The sequence below is a fragment of the Oncorhynchus mykiss genome, chromosome 19 (assembly GCF_057628025.1).
Source record: "Oncorhynchus mykiss isolate SJ-2025 chromosome 19, ASM5762802v1, whole genome shotgun sequence".
NCBI classification, from domain to species: domain Eukaryota; kingdom Metazoa; phylum Chordata; class Actinopteri; order Salmoniformes; family Salmonidae; genus Oncorhynchus; species Oncorhynchus mykiss.
The window spans coordinates 72,594,621-72,615,454 of record NC_143040.1 but is presented as its reverse complement, the minus strand read 5'-3'; the positions used below and the strand labels follow the sequence as shown (position 1 = coordinate 72,615,454).

The window sequence follows — 20,834 nt, the reverse complement described above, 5'->3', positions numbered from 1 at the left end:
CCGGCCGGACCAGTTCTACCCGGCCGGCCCGACCAGTTCTACCCGGCCGGCCCGGCCGGACCAGTTCTACCCGGCCGGCCCGGCCGGACCAGTTCTACCCGGCCGGCCCGGCCGGACCAGTTCTACCCGGCCGGCCCGGCCGGACCAGTTCTACCCGGCCGGACCAGTTCTACCCGGCCGGCCCAGTCGGACCAGTTCTACCCGGCCGGCCCAGTCAGACCAGTTCTACCCGGCCGGCCCAGTCGGACCAGTTCTACCCGGCCGGCCCGGTCGGACCAAATCTACCCGCCGGCCCGGTCGGACCAGTTCTACCCGGCCGGCCCGGTCGGACCAAATCTACCCGCCGGCCCGGTCGGACCAGTTCTACCCGGCCCGCCCGGTCGGACCAGTTCTACCCGGCCGGCCCGGTCGGACCAGTTCTACCCGGCCGGCCCGGTCGGACCAGTTCTACCCGGCCGGCCCGGTCGGACCAGTTCTACCCGGCCGGCCCGGTCGGACCAGTTCTACCCGGCCGGCCCAGTCGGACCAGTTCTACCCGGCCCAGTCGGACCAGTTCTACCCGGCCCAGTCGGACCAGTTCTACCCGGCCCAGTCAGACCAGTTCAACCCGGCCCAGTCAGACCAGTTCTACCCGGCCCAGTCAGACCAGTTCTACCCGGCCCAGTCGGACCAGTTCTACCCGGCCGGCCCAGTCAGACCAGTTCTACCCGGCCGGCCCAGTCTGACCAGTTCTACCCGGCCGGCCCAGTCGGACCAGTTCTACCCGGCCCTGTCAGAATAGTTCTACCCGGCCCAGTCAGAATAGTTCTACCCGGCCCAGTCCTACCAGTTCTACCCGGCCCAGTCAGAATAGTTCTACCCGGCCCAGTCAGAATAGTTCTACCCGGCCCAGTCCTACCCGGCCCAGTCCTACCCGGCCCAGTCCTACCCGGCCCAGTCGGACCACTTCTACCCGGCCCAGTCCTACCCGGCCCAGTCGGACCACTTCTACCCGGCCCAGTCCTACCCGGCCCAGTCGGACCACTTCTACCCGGCCCAGTCAGAATAGTTCTAACTCACCCAGTTTGAGGCTGAGGCCTATCTTGGGCCGGTGTTCATCTGTGGGCTGGGCGTCTGGAGAGTTCTCATGAGGAATGATGATGCCACACGGAGACTCGTTGCCAGGGGAGTTGGGCGTGGCGCCGCCGCTGCCCGACGACACAGAGGGTGCCGACGTGATTGGCCGCAGTGTGGGCTTGAGGTGTGGGTGTGTCCTGGCGTCTGACGAGTCGTCCCCGTCACGATCGTCAAGCTCCTCTCCATCCTCCACGTCATCGTCTGATTGGGACTGAGGGTGTTCGGGAGGAGGCCTGTCTGCACCTCCACCACCTCCTCCTCCTCTCCTGTCCCTGTGGTGCTCCCTCTCTCGGTGCTCCCTCTCTCGGTGCTCCCTGTGCTCCCTCTCCCTGTGTGGTTTCTCCTGCTGCACCTCCTCCTCCGGCTTCACTGGGGGCTGCCGCCTCCGCTCTGCCTCCTCCTCCATCTTGGTTTAAAATCAAATCACTATTTATTTAAAGTCTCAACACACTTTTACAAATGAAAATACAGAAAAACAAAATGTCATGAATGTGCCTTGTTGATCAGTGTGTATTGTCCCCATTGGACAGGTACAATACACACTGATCAACATTTCTCCTTTCTGTTACTGTGCCAAAGTTAACCAGCTGGCTGATTTTACTCTGTAGTACAGGAGACAGACAGGAGGCGCACAAGAGACAGACAGGAGACGCACGAGAGACAGACAGGAGACAGGCAGGAGACACACAGGAGACAGGCAGGAGACACACAGGAGACACACAGGAGCCACACAGGAGACACACAGGAGACACACAGGAGCCACACAGGAGACGTTTTCCCTTGCAAAACGCATTGTTACGATGTGCCCTTCTGAACACGACCTTGGTCATATAGGAGCTCCACAACAGCCAGACAGACAGACATACCCTCTGCAGCTCTTGTTCTACAACAGACAGACATACCCTCTGCAGCTCCTGTTCCACAACAGACAGACATACCCTCTGCAGCTCCTGTTCTACAACAGATATGCAGACATACCCTCTGCAGCTCCTGTTCTACAACAGACAGACAGACATACCCTCTGCAGCTCCTGTTCTACAACAGACAGACATACCGTCTGCAGCTCCTGTTCTACAACAGACAGACATACCCTCTGCAGCTCCTGTTCTACAACAGACAGACATACCCTCTGCAGCTCCTGTTCTACAACAGACAGACATACCCTCTGCAGCTCCTGTTCTACAACAGGCAGACATACCCTCTGCAGCTCCTGTTCTACAACAGACAGACATACCGTCTGCAGCTCCTGTTCTACAACAGACAGACATACCCTCTGCAGCTCCTGTTCTACAACAGGCAGACATACCCTCTGCAGCTCCTGTTCTACAACAGGCAGACATACCCTCTGCAGCTCCTGTTCTACAACAGACAGACATACCCTCTGCAGCTCCTGTTCTACAACAGGCAGACATACCCTCTGCAGCTCCTGTTCTACAACAGATAGGCAGACATACCCTCTGCAGCTCCTGTTCTACAACAGACAGACATACCCTCTGCAGCTCCTGTTCTACAACAGACAGACATACCCTCTGCAGCTCCTGTTCTACAACAGACAGACAGACATACCCTCTGCAGCTCCTGTTCTACAACAGACAGACAGAGACAGACATACCCTCTGCAGCTCCTGTTCTACAACAGACATACCCTCTGCAGCTCCTGTTCTACAACAGACAGACAGACATACCCTCTGCAGCTCCTGTTCTACAACAGACAGACATACCCTCTGCAGCTCCTGTTCTACAACAGACAGACATACCGTCTGCAGCTCCTGTTCTACAACAGACAGACATACCCTCTGCAGCTCCTGTTCTACAACAGACAGACATACCCTCTGCAGCTCCTGTTCTACAACAGACAGACAGAGACAGACATACCCTCTGCAGCTCCTGTTCTACAACAGACATACCCTCTGCAGCTCCTGTTCTACAACAGACAGACAGACATACCCTCTGCAGCTCCTGTTCTACAACAGACAGACATACCCTCTGCAGCTCCTGTTCTACAACAGACAGACATACCCTCTGCAGCTCCTGTTCTACAACAGACAGACATACCCTCTGCAGCTCCTGTTCTACAACAGACAGACATACCCTCTGCAGCTCCTGTTCCACAACAGGCAGACATATCCTCTGCAGCTCCTGTTCCACAACAGACAGACAGACATACCCTCTGCAGCTCCTGTTCCACAACAGACAGACAGACATACCCTCTGCAGCTCCTGTTCCACAACAGACAGACAGACATACCCTCTGGCTCCTCTTCTACAACAGACAGACAGACATACCCTCTGGCTCCTGTTCCACAACAGACAGACAGACATACCCTCTGCAGCTCGGCCTCAGGGTCTGGGTGTCCCTCAGCTAACAGTCTCTGTCTGATCTGATCATGCTCCTCCTTCTCCCTCTTCCGGTCTCTATCATCCAGCTCCGTCTCCTTCTCACGGTCTCTCAGACGTTTCTGTAAAGCGCTACCCCTGAGGGGAGGGGGACAGAGAGACAGTCAGTCATACAGACTAACACTACAGACCCGGGTTCAAGTACTGTTTGTAATCATTCAAATACTTAGCATTTGCTTTAGGCTGCCTATAGCGCCAGATGGGCGGGGTTTGCTATTTGTTTTACACCACACAAACTCAAAATCAAGCCCAACTTGAGCTTATGAAATGATTTAAAATAGCATTGGAACAGCAGGCTCCTTTGTTTGTGGCTTCCACAGACCAGTTTCTACAGCTAGTATTTTGACTCGTCTCACCTGTAGTATTTGGACTCGTCTCACCTGTAGTATTTGGACTCGTCTCACCTGTAGTATTTTGACTCGTCTCACCTGTAGTATTTTGACTCATCTATGTTATAAACGGTGTCATCTCACCTGTAGTATTTGGACTCGTCTCACCTGTAGTATTTTGACTCGTCTCACCTGTAGTATTTGGACTCGTCTCACCTGTAGTATTTGGACTCGTCTCACCTGTAGTATTTGGACTCGTCTCACCTGTAGTATTTGGACTCGTCTCACCTGTAGTATTTGGACTCGTCTCACCTGTAGTATTTGGACTCGTCTCACCTGTAGTATTTGGACTCGTCTCACCTGTAGTATTTTGACTCGTCTCACCTGTAGTATTTGGACTCGTCTCACCTGTAGTATTTTGACTCGTCTCACCTGTAGTATTTGGACTCGTCTCACCTGTAGTATTTGGACTCGTCTCACCTGTAGTATTTGGACTCGTCTCACCTGTAGTATTTGGACTCGTCTCACCTGTAGTATTTGGACTCGTCTCACCTGTAGTATTTGGACTCGTCTCACCTGTAGTATTTGGACTCGTCTCACCTGTAGTATTTGGACTCGTCTCACCTGTAGTATTTGGACTCGTCTCACCTGTAGTATTTGGACTCGTCTCACCTGTAGTATTTGGACTCGTCTCACCTGTAGTATTTGGACTCGTCTCACCTGTAGTATTTGGACTCGTCTCACCTGTAGTATTTGGACTCGTCTCACCTGTAGTATTTGGACTCGTCTCACCTGTAGTATTTGGACTCGTCTCACCTGTAGTATTTGGACTCGTCTCACCTGTAGTATTTGGACTCGTCTCACCTGTAGTATTTGGACTCGTCTCACCTGTAGTATTTGGACTCGTCTCACCTGTAGTATTTGGACTCGTCTCACCTGTAGTATTTGGACTCGTCTCACCTGTAGTATTTGGACTCGTCTCACCTGTAGTATTTGGACTCGTCTCACCTGTAGTATTTGGACTCGTCTCACCTGTAGTATTTGGACTCGTCTCACCTGTAGTATTTGGACTCGTCTCACCTGTAGTATTTGGACTCGTCTCACCTGTAGTATTTGGACTCGTCTCACCTGTAGTATTTGGACTCGTCTCACCTGTAGTATTTGGACTCGTCTCACCTGTAGTATTTGGACTCGTCTCACCTGTAGTATTTGGACTCGTCTCACCTGTAGTATTTGGACTCGTCTCACCTGTAGTATTTGGACTCGTCTCACCTGTAGTATTTGGACTCGTCTCACCTGTAGTATTTGGACTCGTCTCACCTGTAGTATTTGGACTCGTCTCACCTGTAGTATTTGGACTCGTCTCACCTGTAGTATTTGGACTCGTCTCACCTGTAGTATTTGGACTCGTCTCACCTGTAGTATTTGGACTCGTCTCACCTGTAGTATTTGGACTCGTCTCACCTGTAGTATTTGGACTCGTCTCACCTGTAGTATTTGGACTCGTCTCACCTGTAGTATTTGGACTCGTCTCACCTGTAGTATTTTGACTCGTCTCACCTGTAGTATTTTGACTCATCTCACCTGTAGTATTTGGACTCATCTCTGTCATCGTCATAATCTTCCAGGAACTCTTTCAGACGCTTGCCTTCTTTGGTCTGGAGGAAGAGGAAGAACACTGGATGACATACTAACTCTAAGTCTCCACACATCACAGATTTAGGACAGAATCAGAGGCAACTAAACGGATAACATGTACGTGGCATTACTGTCACGTTCGTTAGTATAGACGGACCAAGGTACGTAGAGTTCCACGTTATTTATTAGAGAGTGAAACTTAGAAAAAGCAAAACAATAAACGAATTTTGACGACAATGCAGAGCGAACAGGCAACGAAACATAAACAATATCCCATCACCCACAGGTGGGAAAAAAAAATGCTACTTAAGTATGATCCCCAATTAGAGACAACGATAACCAGCTGCCTCTAATTGGGAATCATACAAATCACCAACGTAGAAAATCATACCTAGAACCCCACATAGAAAATATAAACTAGAACACACCCCACGCCCTGACCTACTTTACCATAGAAAATATAAACTAGAACACCCCCCCCCACGCCCTGACCTACCTGACCAACTTTACCATAGAAAATATAAACTAGATCAACCCCCCAAGTCACGCCCTGACCAACTCTACCATAGAAAATATAAACTAGAACAACCCCCCAGTCACGCCCTGACCTACTCTACCATAGAAAATATAAACTAGAACAACCCCCCAGTCACGCCCTGACCTACTCTACCATAGAAAATATAAACTAGAACAACCCCCCCAGTCAAGCCCTGACCTACTCTACCATAGGAAATATAAACTAGAACACCCCCCCATCACACCCTGACCTACTCTACCATAGAAAATATAAACTAGAACAACCCCCCCAGTCACGCCCTGACCTACTCTACCATAGAAAATATAAACTAGAACACCCCCCCCCCCCCCGTCACACCCTGACCTACTCTACCATAGAAAATATAAACTAGAACCCCCCCCCCCCCCCAGTCACACCCTGACCTACTCTACCATAGAAAATATAAACTAGATCAACCCCCCAGTCACGCCCTGACCTACTCTACCATAGAAAATATAAACTAGATCAACCCCCCGTCACACCCTGACCTACTCTACCATAGAAAATATAAACTAGAACAACCCCCCCAGTCACGCCATGACCTACTCTACCATAGAAAATATAAACTAGAACACCCCCCCCCCCCGTCACACCCTGACCTACTCTACCATAGAAAATATAAACTAGAACCCCCCCCCCCCCAGTCACACCCTGACCTACTCTACCATAGAAAATATAAACTAGATCAACCCCCCCGTCACACCCTGACCTACTCTACCATAGAAAATATAAACTAGAACAACCCCCCAGTCACGCCCTGACCTACTCTACCATAGAAAATATAAACTAGAACAACCCCATCAGTCACGCCCTGACCTACTCTACCATAGAAAATATAAACTAGAACAACCCCCCCAGTCACGCCCTGACCTACTCTACCATAGAAAATATAAACTAGAACAACCCCCCATCACAACCTGACCTACTCTACCATAGAAAATATAAACTAGAACCCCCCCCCCCCCGTCACACCCTGACCTACTCTACCATAGAAAATATAAACTAGAACCCCCCCCCCCCAGTCACGCCCTGACCAACTCTACCATAGAAAATATAAACTAGAACAACCCCCCAGTCACGCCCTGACCTACTCTACCATAGAAAATATAAACTAGAACAACCCCATCAGTCACGCCCTGACCAACTCTACCATAGAAAATATAAACTAGAACACCCCCCCCCCAGTCACGCCCTGACCAACTCTACCATAGAAAATATAAACTAGAACACCCCCCCCCCCCCCCCACAGTCACGCCCTGACCTACTCTACCATAGAAAATATAAACTAGAACACCCCCCCCCCCCCCAGTCACGCCCTGACCAACTCTACCATAGAAAATATAAACTAGAACACCCCCCCCCCCGTCACGCCCTGACCTACTCTACCATAGAAAATATAAACTAGAACAACCCCCCCACAGTCACGCCCTGACCTACTCTACCATAGAAAATATAAACTAGAACACCCCCCCCACAGTCACGCCCTGACCTACTCTACCATAGAAAATATAAACTAGAACACCCCCCCCCCCCAGTCACGCCCTGACCAACTCTACCATAGAAAATATAAACTAGAACACCCCCCCCCCCCGTCACACCCTGACCTACTCTACCATAGAAAATATAAACTAGAACAACCCCCCCACAGTCACGCCCTGACCTACTCTACCATAGAAAATATAAACTAGAACACCCCCCCCCCCCAGTCACGCCCTGACCAACTCTACCATAGAAAATATAAACTAGAACACCCCCCCCCGTCACGCCCTGACCTACTCTACCATAGAAAATATAAACTAGAACAACCCCCCCACAGTCACGCCCTGACCTACTCTACCATAGAAAATATAAACTAGAACACCCCCCCCCCCAGTCACGCCCTGACCTACTCTACCATAGAAAATATAAACTAGAACCCCCCCCCCCCCAGTCACACCCTGACCTACTCTACCATAGAAAATATAAACTAGATCAACCCCCCCGTCACACCCTGACCTACTCTACCATAGAAAATATAAACTAGAACAACCCCCCCCCAGTCACGCCCTGACCTACTCTACCATAGAAAATATAAACTAGATCAACCCCCCCGTCACACCCTGACCTACTCTACCATAGAAAATATAAACTAGAACAACCCCCCCCCAGTCACGCCCTGACCTACTCTACCATAGAAAATATAAACTAGAACAACCCCCCCCCAGTCACGCCCTGACCTACTCTACCATAGAAAATAAAAGCTTTCTATGGTCAGGACATGACAGTTACAGGTTGACAGAGTCGGGAAGATTGCGTTCAATAAGTATACATATACAGTGGGGAATAAAAAAGTATTTAGTCAGCTACCAATTGTGCAAGTTCTCCCACTTAAAAAGATGAGAGAGGCCTGTAATTTTCATCATAGGTACACTTCAACTATGACAGACAAAATGAGGGGAAAAAATCCAGAAAATCACATTGTAGGATTTTTAACCTCTTGGGACGAGCAAACCCGTATTATCCGGGAGCGTAATCATAGCCTCAAGCTCATTAGCATAACGCAACTTTTCCTATTCAAGAAAATCGCAAATGAAATAAAATAAATATATTCAAACACAAGCTTAGCCACAATTACAGGCCTCTCTCATCTTTTTAAGTGGGAGAACTTGCACAATTGGTGGCTGACTAAATACTTTTTTGCCCCACTGTATAGAATCATCTCTCTGACCATCTCATGGCGTCTCTCCTCCTCTCTCTGGTTCTCTTTGTCGTAGTCCCGAGCCTTCTTCCTCTCCCTGATCTCCCAGTTCTTCAGACGCTGAGAAGAAGAGCAACAGCATCTGATATATATATATACACACACACACGGAATGCTGTTTCAGCCAATCAGCATCCAAAACCAACTGTAATTTGCATCTTTACATAGACAGGTGTTCAATTGAGTTGTCTGAAGACAGAGCACAGTGGTTGTGTCTCAAAAATAACCCTGCTCTGGTCTAAAGTAGTGCACTACATAGGGAATAGGGCTCTGGTCTAAAGTAGTGCACTACATAGGGAATAGGGCTCTGGTCTAAAGTAGTGCACTATATAGGGAATAGGGCTCTGGTCTAAAGTAGTGCACTATATAGGGAATAGGGCTCTGGTCTAAAGTAGTGCACTATATAGGGAATAGGGTGGCATAGGGCTCTGGTCTAAAGTAGTGCACTACATAGGGAATAGGGCTCTGGTCTAAAGTAGTGCACTATATAGGGAATAGGGCTCTGGTCTAAAGTAGTGCACTATATAGGGAATAGGGCTCTGGTCTAAAGTAGTTCACTATATAGGGAATAGGTCCCTGGTCTAAAGTAGTGTTCTATATAGGGAATAGGGTGGAATAGGGCTCTGGTCTAAAGTAGTGCACTATATAGGGAATAGGGCTCTGCTCTAAAGTAGTGCCCTATATAGGGAATAGGGCCCTGGTCTAAAGTAGTGCACTATATAGGGAATAGGGCCCTGGTCTAAAGTAGTGCACTATATAGGGAATAGGGCTCTGGTCTAAAGTAGTGCACTATATAGGGAATAGGGCTCTGGTCTAAAGTAGTGCACTACATAGGGAATAGGGTGGCATAGGGCTCTGGTCTAAAGTAGTGCACTACATAGGAAATAGGGTGGCATAGGGCTCTGGTCTAAAGTAGTGCACTACATAGGGACTAGGGCTCTGGTCTAAAGTAGTGCACTATATAGGGAATAGGTCCCTGGTCTAAAGTAGTGCTCTATATAGGGAATAGGTTGGCATAGGGCTCTGGTCTAAAGTAGTGCACTATATAGGGAATAGGGCTCTGCTCTAAAGTAGTGCACTACATAGGGAATAGGGCTCTGGTCTAAAGTAGTGCACTATATAGGGAATAGGGCTCAGGTCTAAAGTAGTGCACTATATAGGGAATAGGGCTCTGGTCTAAAGTAGTGCACTATATAGGGCTCTAGTCTAAAGTAGTGCACTATATAGGGAATAGGTCCTGGTCTAAAGTAGTGCACTATATAGGGAATAGGGGCCTGGTCTAAAGTAGTGTACTATATAGGGAATAGGGCTCTGGTCTAAAGTAGTGCACTATATAGGGAATAGGCCTCTGGTCTAAAGTAGTGCACTATATAGGGAATAGGGCTCTGGTCTCAAGTAGTGCACTATATAGGGAATAGGGCTCTGGTCTAAAGTAGTGCACTATATAGGGAATAGGGCTCTGGTCTAAAGTAGTGCACTATATAGGGAATAGGGCTCTGGTCTAAAGTAGTGCACTATATAGGGAATAGGTCCCTGGTCTAAAGTAGTGTACTATATAGGGAATAAGGCTCTGGTCTAAAGTAGTGCACTATATAGGGAATAGGGTGGAATAGGGCTCTGGTCTAAAGTAGTGCACTATATAGGGAATAGGGATCTGGTCTAAAATAGTGCTCTATATAGGGAATAGGGCTCTGGTCTAAAGTAGTGCACTATATAGGGAATAGGGTGGCATAGGGTTCTGGTCTAAAGTAGTGTACTATATAGGGAATGGGGCCCTGGTCTAAAGTAGTGCACTATATAGGGAATAGGGTGGCATAGGGATCTGGTCTAAAGTAGTGCACTATATAGGGAATAGGGCCCTGGTCTAAAGTAGTGCACTATATAGGGAATAGGGTGGCATAGGGATCTGGTCTAAAGTAGTGCACTATATAGGGAATAGGGTCCTGGTCTAAAGTAGTGCACTATATAGGGAATAGAGTGGCATAGGGCTCTGGTCTAAAGTAGTGTACTATTTAGGGAACAGGGTGCCATTTGGAACAGATGCCTAAGTGCCTAAAGCCTGAGGGAATCAGAAAGAGTTGTCAGACTGGTTGTGTTCTCATGCTACGACAGTATATTGCAGTAGTGCCTAAAGTAAAGCCTAATTTACCCTACACACACACGTATGTAATGCAAGAAAGCTGTTAGCAAATAAGAATGTTAATCGTGTATGGAGTTGCATGTTTGTGTATTTTTGCAACGTCACAGAAGTACCACCATTCCTCCGTGGGTAATGTAGTTCTTACGTTGTGTACTTGCATAGGGTATAAATTCAGCCTCGTCAAACATGGACTACATGTCAAACTTACTTCCTGGTAAGCAGTCTCCTTGTCCCTCATCTTCCTCTCCAGTTTCCTGCGTTCGTACGCCTCCTCCTGATCTTCCTCGCGGTCGTGTTTCTTCTCATCGCGGCTCCGTTCTCTACAGGCAGAGACGTGAGTTCAAACACTCGCCACTTGGACAGCTGACCAGCGCCTCAGAGTGCTGAACTAGGGACCTCATACCAACCTGGATTTACTGCGGTCTTTGCTGACTTCTCGACTCCGCTCCTTCACGCGTTCCCTCTCTCCTCGCTCCCTCTCTCCTCGTTCCCTCTCTCCCCGTTCCCTCTCTCCTCGTTCCCTCTCTCCCCTCTCCCTTTCTCTCTCCTTCGTCCGTTCACGTTCCCGATCGATGCGGTCCCGGTCTCTGTCCCGCTCTCTCTCCTTGATGTTGTCGTTTCTCTCCTTCTCCTTCTCCCTCTCGCGGTCCCGGCGCTCCCTCTCTCGCTCCCTCTCTTTGTCCCTCTCCCTCCTGTCCTTATCGATCTCTTGCCGTTCCTGCTCTTTCTTACCCTTCTCCTCCTCCAGTTTCTACAGGAAGAAGAGGAGTATCCTGTGTTATCACTCTACAGTTGTATTCACCAAGGACAACCAGTTTCTACAGGAAGAAGAGGAGTATCCTGTGTTAGTCACTCTACTGCTGTATTCCCCATAGACAACACAGTCAACACAGCAGTGAGAACAAGCTACCTGAACCATGAAAAAAACAGCCCTAGACCATTATTTCTCCTACACCAAACTTTACAGTTGGCATTCTGCATTGGGGCAGGTAGCGTTCTCCCGGCATCCGCCAAACCCAGATTCGTCCGTCGGACTGCCAGATGGTGAAGTGTGATTCATCACTCCAGAGAATGTGTTTCCACTGCTTCAGAGTCCAATGGCAGTGAGCTTTACACCACTCCAGCTGACGCTTGGCATTGTGAATGGTGATCTTAGGCTTGTGTGCGACTGCTCGGCCATGGAAACCCATTTCATGAAGCTCCCGACAAACAGGTATTGTGCCGAAGTTGCTTCCAGAGGCCCATGTGACACCTGAACTGGACTCGATTGTAAAGAATGCACGCATTGGGGTCTAGGAAACTGTGCAGTATCCCAACATCCCTACGGACGATGCCCACTACCCACCTGGACAAAAGGAATGCATTAGTGAGGATGCTGTACATCGACTTACCAAACTCACCACAATGCTCACAGCCCTGGGACTGAACTCCTCCCGACACAACAGCTCCTAACTCAAGGCCATCAGACTGTTAAATAGCCATCCCTAGCCGGCATCCACCCTGCACCTTAAGAGGCTGCACCACCCGGTTACTCAACCCTGCACCTTAAGAGGCTGCTGCCCCATATACATAGACATGGAATCACTAGTCACTTTAATAATGTTCACATACTGCTTTACTCATCTCATATGTACATACTCAGTTTTAGTTAATGCCACTCTGACATCTATATATTAATTCATTCCATTATTTTGACTTTTAGATGTGTGAATTGTTAGATACAACTGCAATGTTGGCGCTAGGAACACAAGCATTTCGCTACACCCGCAATAACATCTGCTAAATATGTGTATGTGACCAACACAATGTGATTTGATTTATACAGTGAATTTGGAAAGTATTCAGACCCCTTCCCCTGTGTCCACATTGTGTTACGTTACAGTCTTATTCTACAATAGATTGAATATAAAAAAATGGTCCTCAATCTACACAAAATACTTCACAATGACTCAATACCCCGCATTGACTCAATACCCCACAATATCCCACAATGACTCAATACCCCACAATGACTCAATACCCCACAATATCCCACAATGACTCAATACCCCACAATGACTCAATACCCTACATTGACTCAATACCCCACAATGACTCAATACCCCACAATGACTCAATACCCCGCATTGACTCAATACCCCACATTGACTCAATACCCCACAATGACTCAATACCCCACAATGACTCAATACCCCGCATTGACTCAATACCCCGCATTGACTCAATACCCCACAATATCCCACAATGACTCAATACCCCACAATGACTCAATACCCTACATTGACTCAATACCCCACAATGACTCAATACCCCACAATGACTCAATACCCCACAATGACTCAATACCCCACAATACCCCACATTGACTCAATACCCCACATTGACTCAATACCCCATAATGACAAAGCAAAAATAGGTTTTTGCAAATGTATTAAAACAGAAATACCTTATTTACATAACTATTCAGACCCTTTGCTATTAGTCTCGAATTTGAGCTCAGGTGCATCCCCTTTCCATTGATCATCCTAGAGATGTTTCTACAACTTGATTATAATTGTGGTAAATTCAATTGATTGTACATGACTTGGAAAGGCACACACACCTGTCTATATAAGGTCCCACAGTTCACAGTGCATGTCAGAGCAAAAACCAAACCATGAGGTCGAAGGAATTGTCCGTAGAGCTCTGAGACAGGATTGTGTCGAGGCACAGATCTGGGGAATGGTACCAAAAAATGTCTGTAGCATTGAAGGTCCCTAATAACACAGTGGACTCCATCATTCTTAAATGGAAGAAGTTTAGAACCACCAAGACTCTTCCTAGAGCTGGCCACCCGGCCAAACTGAGCAATCAGGGGAGAAGAGGCTTGGTAAGGGAGGTGACCAAGAACCCGATGGTCACTCTGACAGAGCTCCAGAGTTCCTCTGTGGAGATGGGAGAACCTTCCAGAAGGACAACCATCTCTGCAGCACTCCACCAATCAGGCCTTTATGGTAGAGTGGCCAGATGGAAGCCACTCCTCAGTAAAAGGTGCATGACAGCCTGCTTGGAGTTTGCCAAAAGGCACCTAAAGACTCTCAGACCATCTTTGGCCTGAATGCCAAGCGTCACGTCTGGAGGAAACCTGGCAGCATCCCTACGGTGAAGCATGGTGGTGGCAGCATCATGCTGTGGGGATGTTTTTCAGCGGCAGGGACTTGGAGACCAGTCAGGATCGAGGGGAAGATAAACGGAGCAAAGTACAGAGAGATCCTTGATGAAAACCAAGGATCCAGAGTGCTCAGGACCTCAGACTGGGTGGGGTGAGGGTTCACATTCCTATTCCCTACATGGGGGCGGCAGGCTAGCCTAGTGGTTAGAGCGTTGGGCTAGTAACCGAAAGGTGGCAAGTTCGAATCCCCGAGCTGACAAGGTCCAAATCTGTCGTTCTGCCCTCTGAACAAGGCAGTTAACCCACTAGGCCGTCATTGAAAATAAGAATTTGTTCTTAACTGACTTGTTAAATGAAGATATAATAAACATATTACACTCCTTTTGACCAGCGTTATATATATATAGTGCAGTAACAGTCTCAGAGCCAGCTGCCCCTATGCAAGTCCTCCAGAAAGGAACGCCTGAGACGTAGAGAGAAGGAATTAAAAGATGATATCCCCAAAGCTCTGAGATTCATCAATATATCGTCTACCATAATGGTTGGGGTTTTATAATCAATAGATTTAAAAGAACCATTACATTACATCCACCCTCTAGCTGGTAGTTCTACTGCGTAGTTTCATCTCAAGTCACTATTAGTTAACAGTTGATCCTACGATGTTGGGGCTACTGAAATAGCAGGGCATTGTCGACTGATAGATACATATTGTTTATAAAATATTACATTTTTATCAAGTTCAATTGATCTAATGCACAAAATGAGGAAATATCAACTAATGTTGTTGACAATATGAATGAATGATCTTAGGAAGGGTGTTCAATACATGAATTTGAAGTCCAATAGGTAACAGGATGTTGAAACTACACTAGGTGTAGTGTAGATGTGGGTATTGTAGTTATTTTCTCTCCAAAGCCTAATGTGAGTGGTAAGGTAAGAGAACAGTGGGCTGTGTTACCTTGTGAGTGTCCCGGAACTTAGAGATCTCTCTGGATATCAGGTCTCTTTTGTCATCCTCCATCTCCATCACATTGATGTCCTCCTGGGGAACACAAGTCACGAAACAGGTTATCCAATGGCTGGAGGTAATACAGTACAGGAAGACAAGTCACGAAACAGGTTATCCAATAGCTGGAGGTAATACAGTACAGGAAGACAAGTCACGAAACAGGTTATCCAATAGCTGGAGGTAATACAGTACAGGAAGACAAGTCACGAAACAGGTTATCCAATGGCTGGAGGTAATTCAGTACAGGAAGACAAGTCACGAAACAGGTTATCCAATAGCTGGAGGTAATACAGTACAGGAAGACAAGTCACGAAACAGGCTACTGTACATACACTAACATTACCAAAAGTACGTGGCCACCTGACAGATTCGTCCGTCAGAACGCCAGATGGTGAAGTGTGATTCATCACTCCAGAGAACGTGTTTCCACTGCTCCGGAGTCCAATAGAGGCGAGCTTAAAAACCACTCCAGCCGACGCTTGGCAATATTAGGGTTGTGTGCGGCTGCTCGGCCATGGAAACCCATTTCATGAAGCTCCTGACGAACAGTTATTGTGCCGACGTTGCTTCCAGAGGCAGTTTGGAACTCGGTAGTGAGTGTTGCAACCGAGGACAGACTATTTTTACGCGCTACTCGCTTCAGAACTAAGTGGTTCCGCTCTGTGCACTTGTGTGGCCTACCACTCTGCGGCTGAGCCGTTGTTGCTCCTGGACGTTTCCACTTCACAATAACACCTACACTTACAGTTGAGCCGAGGCAGAGCTAGCAGGGCAGAAATGTTACGAACAGACTCGTTGGAAAGGTGACTTCCTACGACGGTGCCACGTTGAAAGTCCCTGAGCTCGTCAGTAAAGGGCCATTCTACTGCCGATATGCCAATGTTTGTCTATGGAGATTGCATGGCTGCGTGCTCGATTTTATACACCTCTAAGCAACGGGTGTGGCTGAAATAGCCAAATCCACTAATTTGAATGAGTGGACCGGTAAATGTATGTAAATGAGTTTGATAAGATGGCATTCTCTCGCCACAAAATGGCAACTCGCTAGTATTTAAATATGACCAATGGGGTGAGACCACCTTTATGATTTCAGGTCAACCAGAATCACTAATAGTAGTAGCATTTGTTGGTAGCTCTCAGTCGGGCTGAATTAATACACTTATTTACATTGACCAACTTAATTTCATCTCTACGGCGTCAATGTCCTCCTGGAACATACAGCGCCTTGCGAAAGTAATCACCCCCCCTTGGCATTTCTCCTATTGTGTTGCACTTTCAACCTGGAATTAAAAATCTATTTTTGGGGGGAGGATGTATCATTTGATTTACACAACATGCCTACCACTTTGAAGATGCAAAACATTTTTTTGTGAAACAAAACAAATAAGACATAAAAAAAATGAAATCTTGAGCATAACTATTCACCCCAAAAACTCCAAGGGGGAGAAATACTTTTTCAAGGCACTGTAAGTAAAGAAACAAACACACTGATAAGATGACAATCTCTCACAAAATGGTGACTCAAGAATTTAAAGGGCCAGCGCATTTAAAATGTGTTATCCTGTGTTTGATATATATTTCCACACTAACAGGTTAAAATAATACTGTGAAATTGCGAAAATTATGATCATGCCCATTTAGTGTAAGAGCTGTTTGAAAAGAACGAACAGAAATGTCTACCTGTTTTGGTGGGATGGAGTTTTGGCGTTCCACTGTGACATCACCAGGCGGTGAATTAGTTAATGGACCAGTCATACTACTACCTCCTCTCTCCAGTGGAACGGACCCTACTACCTCCTCTCTCCAGAGGAACGGACGCTGCTACCTCCTCTCTCCAGTGGAACGGACGCTACTACCTCCTCTCTCCAGTAGAACGGACGCTACTACCTCCTCTCTCCAGTGGAACAGACGCTACTACCTCCTCTCTCCAGTAGAACGGACGCTACTACCTCCTCTCTCCAGTGGAACGGACGCTACTACCTCCTCTCTCCAACGGAACGGACGCTACTACCTCCTCTCTCCAGAGGAACGGACGCTACTACCTCCTCTCTCCAGTGGAACGGACGCTACTACCTCCTCTCTCCAGAGGAACGGACGCTACTACCTCCTCTCTCCAGAGGAACGGACGCTACTACCTCCTCTCTCCAGTGGAACGGACGCTACTACCTCCTCTCTTCAGAGGAACGGACGCTACTACCTCCTCTCTCCAGAGGAACGGACGCTACTACCTCCTCTCTCCAGTGGAACGGACGCTACTACCTCCTCTCTCCAGTGGAACGGACGCTACTACCTCCTCTCTCCAGAGGAACGGACGCTACTACCTCCTCTCTTCAGAGGAACGGACGCTACTACCTCCTCTCTCCGGCGGAACGGACGCTACTACCTCCTATCTCCAACGGAACGGACGCTACTACCTTCTCTCTCCAACGGAACGGACGCTACTACCTCCTCTGTCCGGCGGAACGGACGCTACTACCTCCTCTCTCCAGTAGAACGGACGCTACTACCTCCTCTCTCCAGTAGAACGGACGCTACTACCTCCTCTCTCCAGTAGAACGGACGCTACTACCTCCTCTCTCCAGTAGAACGGACGCTACTACCTCCTCTCTCCAACGGAACGGACGCTACTACCTCCTCTGTCCGGCGGAACGGACGCTACTACCTCCTCTCTCCAGTAGAACGGACGCTACTACCTCCTCTCTCCAGTAGAACGGACGCTACTACCTCCTCTCTCCAACGGAACGGACGCTACTACCTCCTCTGTCCGGCGGAACGGACGCTACTACCTCCTCTCTCCAGTGGAACGGACGCTACTACCTCCTCTCTCCAACGGAACGGACGCTACTACCTCCTCTCTCCAACGGAACGGACGCTACTACCTCCTCTCTCCAACGGAACGGACGCTACTACCTCCTCTCTCCAACGGAACGGACGCTACTACCTCCTCTCTCCAACGGAACGGACGCTACTACCTCCTCTCTCCAACGGAACGGACGCTACTACCTCCTCTGTCCAGTAGAACGGACGCTACTACCTCCTCTCTCCAGTAGAATGGACGCTACTACCTCCTCTCTCCAGTAGAACGGACGCTACTACCTCCTCTCTCCAGTAGAACGGACGCTACTACCTCCTCTCTCCAACGGAACGGACGCTACTACCTCCTCTGTCCGGCGGAACGGACGCTACTACCTCCTCTCTCCAGTAGAACGGACGCTACTACCTCCTCTCTCTAGTAGAACGGACGCTACTACCTCCTCTCTCCAACGGAACGGACGCTACTACCTCCTCTCTCCAACGGAACGGACGCTACTACCTCCTCTGTCCGGCGGAACGGACGCTACTACCTCCTCTCTCCAGTGGAACGGACGCTACTACCTCCTCTCTCCAACGGAACGGACGCAACTACCTCCTCTCTCCAACGGAACGGACGCTACTACCTCCTCTCTCCAACGGAACGGACGCTACTACCTCCTCTCTCCAACGGAACGGACGCTACTACCTCCTCTCTCCAACGGAACGGACGCTACTACCTCCTCTGTCCAGTAGAACGGACGCTACTACCTCCTCTCTCCAGTGGAACGGACGCTACTACCTCCTCTCTCCAGTAGAACGGACGCTACTACCTCCTCTCTCCAGCGGAACGGACGCTACTACCTCCTCTCTCCAACGGAACGGACGCTACTACCTCCTCTCTCCAACGGAACGGACGCTACTACCTCCTCTGTCCAGTAGAACGGACGCTACTACCTCCTCTCTCCAACGGAACGGACGCTACTACCTCCTCTCTCCAGTGGAACGGACGCTACTACCTCCTCTCTCCAGTAGAACGGACGCTACTACCTCCTCTCTCCAGTGGAACGGACGCTACTACCTCCTCTCTCCAGTGGAACGGACGCTACTACCTCCTCTCTCCAGAGGAACGGACGCTACTACCTCCTCTCTCCAGAGGAACGGACGCTACTACCTCCTCTCTCCAGAGGAACGGACGCTACTACCTCCTCTCTCCAGTGGAACGGACGCTACTACCTCCTCTCTCCAGAGGAACGGACGCTACTACCTCCTCTCTCCAGAGGAACGGACGCTACTACCTCCTCTGTCCAGAGGAACGGACGCTACTACCTCCTCTGTCCAGAGGAACGGACGCTACTACCTCCTCTGTTCAGAGGAACGGACGCTACTACCTCCTCTCTCCAGTGGAACGGACGCTACTACCTCCTCTCTCCAGCGGAACGGACGCTACTACCTCCTCTCTCCAGAGGAACGGACGCTACTACCTCCTCTGTTCAGAGGAACGGACGCTACTACCTCCTCTCTCCAGTGGAACGGACGCTACTACCTCCTCTCTCCAGCGGAACGGACGCTACTACCTCCTCTCTCCAGAGGAACGGACGCTACTACCTCCTCTCTCCAGCGGAACGGACGCTACTACCTCCTCTCTCCGGAGGAACGGACGCTACTACCTCCTCTCTCCGGAGGAACGGACGCTACTACCTCCTCTCTCCAGTGGAACGGACGCTACTACCTCCTCTCTCCAGTGGAACGGACGCTACTACCTCCTCTCTCCAGTGGAACGGACGCTACTACCTCCTCTCTCCGGAGGAACGGACACTACTACCTCCTCTCTCCAGTGGAACGGACGCTACTACCTCCTCTCTCCAGTGGAACGGACGCTACTACCTCCTCTCTCCGGAGGAACGGACGCTACTACCTCCTCTCTCCGGAGGAAGGGACGCTACTACCTCCTCTCTCCAGTGGAACGGACGCTACTACCTCCTCTCTCCAGTGGAACGGACGCTACTACCTCCTCTCTCCGGAGGAACGGACGCTACTACCTCCTCTCTCCAGTAGAACGGACGCTACTAACTCCTCTCTCCAGCGGAACGGACGCTACTACCTCCTCTCTCCAACGGAACGGACGCTACTACCTCCTCTGTCCAGTAGAACGGACGCTACTACCTCCTCTCTCCAACGGAACGGACGCTACTACCTCCTCTCTCAAGTGGAACGGACGCTACTACCTCCTCTCTCCAGTAGAACGGACGCTACTACCTCCTCTCTCCAGTGGAACGGACGCTACTACCTCCTCTCTCCAGTGGAACGGACGCTACTACCTCCTCTCTCCAGAGGAACGGACGCTACTACCTCCTCTCTCCAGAGGAACGGACGCTACTACCTCCTCTCTCCAGAGGAACGGACGCTACTACCTCCTCTCTCCAGTGGAACGGACGCTACTACCTCCTCTCTCCAGAGGAACGGACGCTACTACCTCCTCTCTCCAGAGGAACGGACGCTACTACCTCCTCTCTCCAGAGGAACGGACGCTACTACCTCCTCTGTCCAGAGGAACGGACGCTACTACCTCCTCTGTCCAGAGGAACGGACGCTACTACCTCCTCTCTCCAGTGGAACGGACGCTACTACCTCCTCTCTCCGGAGGAACGGACGCTACTACCTCCTCTCTCCGGAGGAACGGACGCTACTACCTCCTCTCTCCGGAGGAACGGACGCTACTACCTCCTCTCTCCGGCGGAACGGACGCTACTACCTCCTCTCTCCGGCGGAACGGACGCTACTACCTCCTCTCTCCAGTAGAACGGACGCTACTACCTCCTCTGTTCAGTGGAACGGACGCTACTACCTCCTCTGTCCAGTAGAACGGACGCTACTACCTCCTCTCTCCAGTAGAACGGACGCTACTACCTCCTCTCTCCAGTGGAACGGACGCTACTACCTCCTCTCTCCAGTGGAACGGACGCTACTACC

General features: G+C 49.6%; 1 protein-coding gene across 2 annotated transcripts in view; it reads right to left on the bottom strand.

Annotated features, from left to right (window-relative positions):
• The window catches only part of LOC110514319 (RNA-binding protein 25), a 62,117-nt gene that overhangs the window by 12,163 nt on the left and 29,120 nt on the right, over nucleotides 1–20,834 (bottom strand). For both annotated transcript variants that reach the window (XM_090211687.1, XM_090211686.1), the window contains exons 8-14: nucleotides 15,021–15,104; nucleotides 11,319–11,662; nucleotides 11,120–11,231; nucleotides 8,742–8,831; nucleotides 5,425–5,498; nucleotides 3,439–3,589; nucleotides 1,060–1,522 (exon numbers count right to left, since the gene is read on the bottom strand). In XM_090211687.1, the coding sequence (XP_090067813.1) occupies nucleotides 1,060–1,522; nucleotides 3,439–3,589; nucleotides 5,425–5,498; nucleotides 8,742–8,831; nucleotides 11,120–11,231; nucleotides 11,319–11,662; nucleotides 15,021–15,104 (1,318 nt within the window). The remainder of the gene's footprint in view (nucleotides 1–1,059; nucleotides 1,523–3,438; nucleotides 3,590–5,424; nucleotides 5,499–8,741; nucleotides 8,832–11,119; nucleotides 11,232–11,318; nucleotides 11,663–15,020; nucleotides 15,105–20,834) is intronic.